General features: G+C 33.1%; 1 protein-coding gene across 1 annotated transcript; it reads left to right on the forward strand.

Moving 5' to 3' along the window:
* The first annotated feature begins 3851 nt into the window (after positions 1–3851).
* LOC123669953 lies at positions 3852–4720 on the forward strand. The gene is made up of 2 exons (XM_045603463.1): positions 3852–3994; positions 4488–4720. The coding sequence occupies exons 1-2, from the start codon at positions 3877–3879 to the stop codon at positions 4670–4672; spliced, it is 303 nt and encodes a 100-aa protein (XP_045459419.1). The 5' UTR covers positions 3852–3876; the 3' UTR covers positions 4673–4720.
* Positions 4721–5460: the final 740 nt, after the last annotated feature.

A 5460-nucleotide genomic window follows, 5' to 3' on the forward strand; every position in this document is an offset into this window, starting at 1 on the left:
TACCTGCAAGGGGACTTAATTATTGCGAAAATGTTCAAATTATATCTTCAATGGTTCGGCTCAGAGCAATACGCATCTAAGGCTATAAAAGAACGCCAGTATCGTGAAATTGTCAACTCAAACTTCAATCTAGCTTTCCATATTCCCAAAAAGGATCAGTGCGATGAATGTCCAAGAAAAAGAATCTTTTAAAAAACACCACACTGATAAGCAGGCTGCAAGGCATTTAAAACGCCAAGGCATTTAAAAAGTAATTATAGAAGCACATAACAGAGTAATTTATTGTTTGTCTACGTAATATTTCCTCTACACACATCTAGGCTACGAAGTAAGAGTGATTGATAAATTAATGAGGCTGATTATTAAGTGACTTATTTTGAGTTCAGTCACTAGTGAAATATTTAAAAATACGTTTTATCCGTATTATTTAATTTTGTATTACCCACACATTAGGGAATTCTAAACATTTTAAATATCTTATTCTATACTTTACAATTAAACTGTATGTATACTATAAACTGGTAACGTAACCGTTAAAACTTAAAATAGTAATTAAATGGCATATCGTATCACATTATTTATTGTATGGTAACACGTTGACACAGTTAGTCGGAGATGCAGGTTCGATCCCCGCTGGAACGGTCGATTTTGGATATGATATTAAAAATGCGTTTTTTTTTTCGTTGTTATCTTCTTCTATATAAATAAAAATAAACGTTGCTAAGCGCATAACTTGAGAATGGCTCGACCGATTCGGCTAATTTATTTTTTGGATGTTCCTTAGGGCCCGGTAACGGAGGTTTTAATACAAAAAAAAAAAGAAACTAAAACATAATAATAAATTAATTTTTACTATTAACGAAGTCTGTCCGGGCAGGTAGTGATAAATATTCACGTACCTTTATAAGTTTAAGACTGCTATTTAAGTCCTTACTGTAATTCCTCTAGGCTACCTATTTACTAGTTACCTACCACACAATAAATAATGTGATACGATATGCCATTTAATTACTACCTATTTTAAGTTTTAATTGTTACGTCACCAGGCTTACATACAGTTTAATTGTAAAGTATAGAGCCTCGTCTAGGTGCTTCTAATTGTAAAATTATAAAGGCTCAATGTTATTTGAAAATCTATGTTATTGTTTATTTTATAATTAAAACATTTATTTTGTTTTATCAGGAGCATAGATCTGAAACTTCTAACCTAATCTAGCTGTGATGTGATTGCTATTCAAAGCGAAGCCATCTAATGGTTTTGTTACCTATTTTGTGATATTTTTTAAATTAAAAAACAATTAAAATTATATTTTCGTCTTTTATTTAGTTACATTAGAGTTTAGTTATAATTAGGCTAAAATTATGTTTTATATTTCAATGTTATTATTCACAAAGGACTCTTAAAGGTATGGGTAATTCCAACAAAAAACGAACCATTTTAATATGGGACGTCACTTATTTTAGACATTTCCGTAAAACAATGTATAATATACACTACGGACCCAAGTTATTCCACATTAAAATGTCATATGGTAACATAGAACTCACTATCTCGTGTTATAAACGCTTAAAAAATATACGCTACAAAGCATTTTACAAGACAGAGGCAATGTAACAACATACCAAAAAATCAAAATGTCAAGTCTCACCGTTTAAGAGTTACAAAAGTCAACAACTTCTTCAGCCTCTACTGAAAACTATCAAATCTACAGATCGGACTTTATTCTACGGATGAGTCGATATATTTAGTAATATTATTATTTACTTACTTAAAATAATGATAAGTTCAATCCTATATTACTTATAAATTTTCAAACTACAATCCGACCACCAGAGAAACCTGATTTAAAAAAATCGAAGAGTCAGGTATTTTTATTTTGTTTACTTTTGTGTACTTTCAAGATCAATTTTGCTTTATTATTCTATCATATCATCTTGATTTATTACATAAAATTAATAAGCAACAAGTGTAACTGGCACTTTTGCACCTACGTCTTGTTTTGCCTGTTTTTTAATCAATTATGACAATTCATGAAGTAGATGTAATAAAATATCCTTGTTTTCTAATGACGTAATGATATATAATAATTAGAAAGAAAGTTTGACGTCTTAATGATTTAATCTTATACTATTTCTAAAAACTTTAGAGTAGATGTATTTTTTTCCGTTGAATTGCAGTTTTTATCGTAGATTCATTATTGATAATAGTGCGAACTTCCCCGAATAATTATTGGGTCATGAGTGATAGTTGCAATACACACGGGATAAGGATCAATAAAGAAACTTTTCTTTGTCTTATCCTCGATTACGCCGACAATTGCTGTCTAGACTTAAGGAAGGATCAACTCAATATACTTGAGCGTTTCCAAAACCTCTATATACGTTTTTATATTAAGTTTATTTGTTAAATATTTGGCCTTCGCAAGTATAACCACGTCTCTGAGTTCTGTAAAAAGTTCGAGTGGATTCCTATCGTCTGCGCAGTAATTCTCTCGTACTATTTCTAGGGCTTAGCGTATTCAGAACATTATGATAGAAATTTCACGTCCCCAACGATTTTATATTTGTCTGATCAATACCCTAGATTGATGAAAAGTGCGATCTGGTAGCTAGGACTCAACAAATTATTTTTTAGCTTTTAGTACATAATCTAACTACATTATTTTTATTGTAATAAAACCGTTTAGCATAAAAAAATAGTTTTTTTTATTGGCTACAGTTTTCGAGAATAGAGTAATCCCTCCAGCCCTTTTCGAAATATCGTTAATATGCAGATTGGATTTGTATACATTTACTAGCTGACCTCGCAAACGTTGTTTTGCTCTATATATTAGTAAACCCCTTTAATACCTCCCCCTTATAACTTAAGGGTATGAAAAATAGATGTTGTTCGATTCTCATACCTACCTGATAAGCACACAAAATTTCATGATAATTGGTCAAGCCGTTTCGGAAGAGTTTTAACTACAAACACAGCGACACGAGAATTTTATATATTAGATTATTTTATACATTTTTTATTTATTTTTTATGTTTATTTTATTGAATTAGTAAACATTTTAATAATATTACTAATAATGTATCGATATTTCTAAAGCTAAAATGAGAAATTGTATAAATACATAACAATTATTGTGTAAGTTTATGAAATTAAAACTGTACACTACTATAGTGTACACATTTATATAAATGGAAAAAAGCATACGCTTCAGCCTGTAATATCACACTGCTGGATATAGGCTTCTTTCCCTATTCCCCAGGAGAAGGATCAGAGCTTAATTCACCATGCTGTTCCAATTTCGGTTGGCGAATGAAAAGACTATTATGCTTTAACCTATAATATCCAACTGCTGGGCACAGGCCTATTTCCCCATGTAGGAGAAGGGTCAGAGCTTAATCCACAATGCTCCAATGTGCGTTGGTGAATATATTTCCTACTATGAGTAGCGATCTTTATCAGGTGTACATGATAACTTGGACCGACGGATTAACCTGCTCTCTGAGGCTCGGTGGGGAGACCCACAAGGACTGCTCAAACAACACCTAGACCATGGCAAACATCTGTATGGCCAATACAAATGTTTGTCATGTGCGGGGTTCGAGCCCGCAACCGCCAGCGCAACGACTACAAACCAGTTTTGAGATCGTTGCGCCAACGCGTGATATGGCTAGGATTTTACTATTAGTCATGTCCTAGTTATGCGGGGAAGTTTCCATTATGCTGTTATCATGATTTTCTACTATCACGGCCTCAATTAAAACATGCAATCGATTGTTTCATTAAATGGAATAAGCTTATCGTGCTACAAGCTTCGTATAAATACTTGATCAGATGTTCAAATATTGCAGTTCGAAAACATTCGCACACAAAGCATCATGGCTATCAAAACCATTTATTTTCTCTTCGCCCTGCTGGCAGCTCTGCTGATGGTCCAGACAATCTCATGTGTAGAAGAAAATGAGCAATACGGTGATTTATCTGGTGACCAATCTGGTAAGTAGTAAATTCGATTCTACTTATAAAAAATATATATATTTTAGAATTATAAAAAGATTTATGATTAATCATTACAGCCTATCACAGTCCACTGCTGGATATAGGCCTCCATAAATTTACGCCAAAAATAGCGTGGACTCATGTGTTTTGCCCATAGTCACCACGCTGGGCAGGCGGGTTGGTGACCGCAGGGCTGGCTTTGTCGCACCGAATACGCTGCTGCCCGTCTTCGGCCTGTGTATTTCAAAGCCAGCAGTCAGATGGCTATCCCGCCACCGGCCGGCCCTTCAAGTTCCAAGGTGGTAGCGGAACCGTGTTATCCCTCAGTCGCCTCTTACGACACCCACGGGAAGAGAGGGGGTGGCCATATTCTTTAGTACCGTAGCCACACAGTACTTATGATTGACAGCAGTTATGATTAATGCGTGGTTTAAACGACTTTTTTTATATATTATGATTTTTTATAACATATTTTAAGTTTCTATTTTAGATCTTCTTTTCATCGAGAACCCGGACACAGAGCCAGTAGTGATTAGTCCCGCGCAAGCTCTTCTAGACTCCCCCGCCAGGAACCGTGTCTGCAACCCCACCACATGTCAGCACGTGTGTCGATCGCTCAACTTCAGATTCGGTCGCTGTAACAGAAACAGAGTTTGTGTTTGCTCGAACTCTTAAACTTTATTGAAAAATTACTTTTGTTTCAGTGTGTAAGTAATATTTTAAAATTAAAGCGACTTTGTTACATAACATTATAAATTGTAATTGTAGTTATATTTTTAAACTCTAACGAATTTGTTACATAATATTAAAATATCAGTGTATAAATAAATTTATTATTTTTACATATGCACTTTTATTATTATATATCCTTTTTATTTATTGATATAAATTACTAATTTTTTTTAACTCAGTATTCAATATTGATGTCAAAATTGTAATTATTTTATACATACAAGATAAGGAACAATAAAGAATGAAGAAAAAAATAAAAAAAAAAAAACAAAAATGAACCAAATGAGAGTAATAACTGACAAAGTAATATTTTATATCTTTAGCAAAATTGTATGCTTTTTGTCTATCTATCTGTTGTCTATGCGTGTGTGTGTAATGAGTAATTTTGAGTTTATAAATATGTAGGAACTGCTATCTCATGCGCTGAACATAGCTCAAGTCCTGAAATAGTCTCAAGTCAACTAAATATGTGATTGAACAAAAGGTTGGCAAATTTTGAATAGGACCCAAAGTTTTCAATGAAAATTTGTGATCATCCATTGTTGTGCGTGCGATATTACTAATTTTCAATGCAACTGAATATCTTAAGACCGTAATAATTGTGTTTGTTGGCAAACGAAAAAAAAACCGACTTCAATTACATCGACAAGTAATACAATGGAGGTAGACGAAAAAATAGTCAAGTAAATATGCATTATCAAAGATTACTCCAAAAGTTGTAATCAGATCTC

This window comes from Melitaea cinxia, chromosome 4 (genome assembly GCF_905220565.1).
Source record: "Melitaea cinxia chromosome 4, ilMelCinx1.1, whole genome shotgun sequence".
Classification (NCBI taxonomy): Eukaryota; Metazoa; Arthropoda; class Insecta; order Lepidoptera; family Nymphalidae; genus Melitaea; species Melitaea cinxia.

What these genes read in the sequence shown, in the direction of transcription:
- LOC123669953 (XM_045603463.1), top strand. Translation starts at nt 3,877, where the DNA reads ATGGCTATCAAAACCATTTATTTTCTCTTCGCCCTGCTGGCAGCTCTG. An exon ending in TTTATCTGGTGACCAATCTG is followed by an intron (nt 3,995 to 4,487) that starts GTAAGTAGTAAA and finishes TTTCTATTTTAG; the next exon opens with ATCTTCTTTTCATCGAGAAC.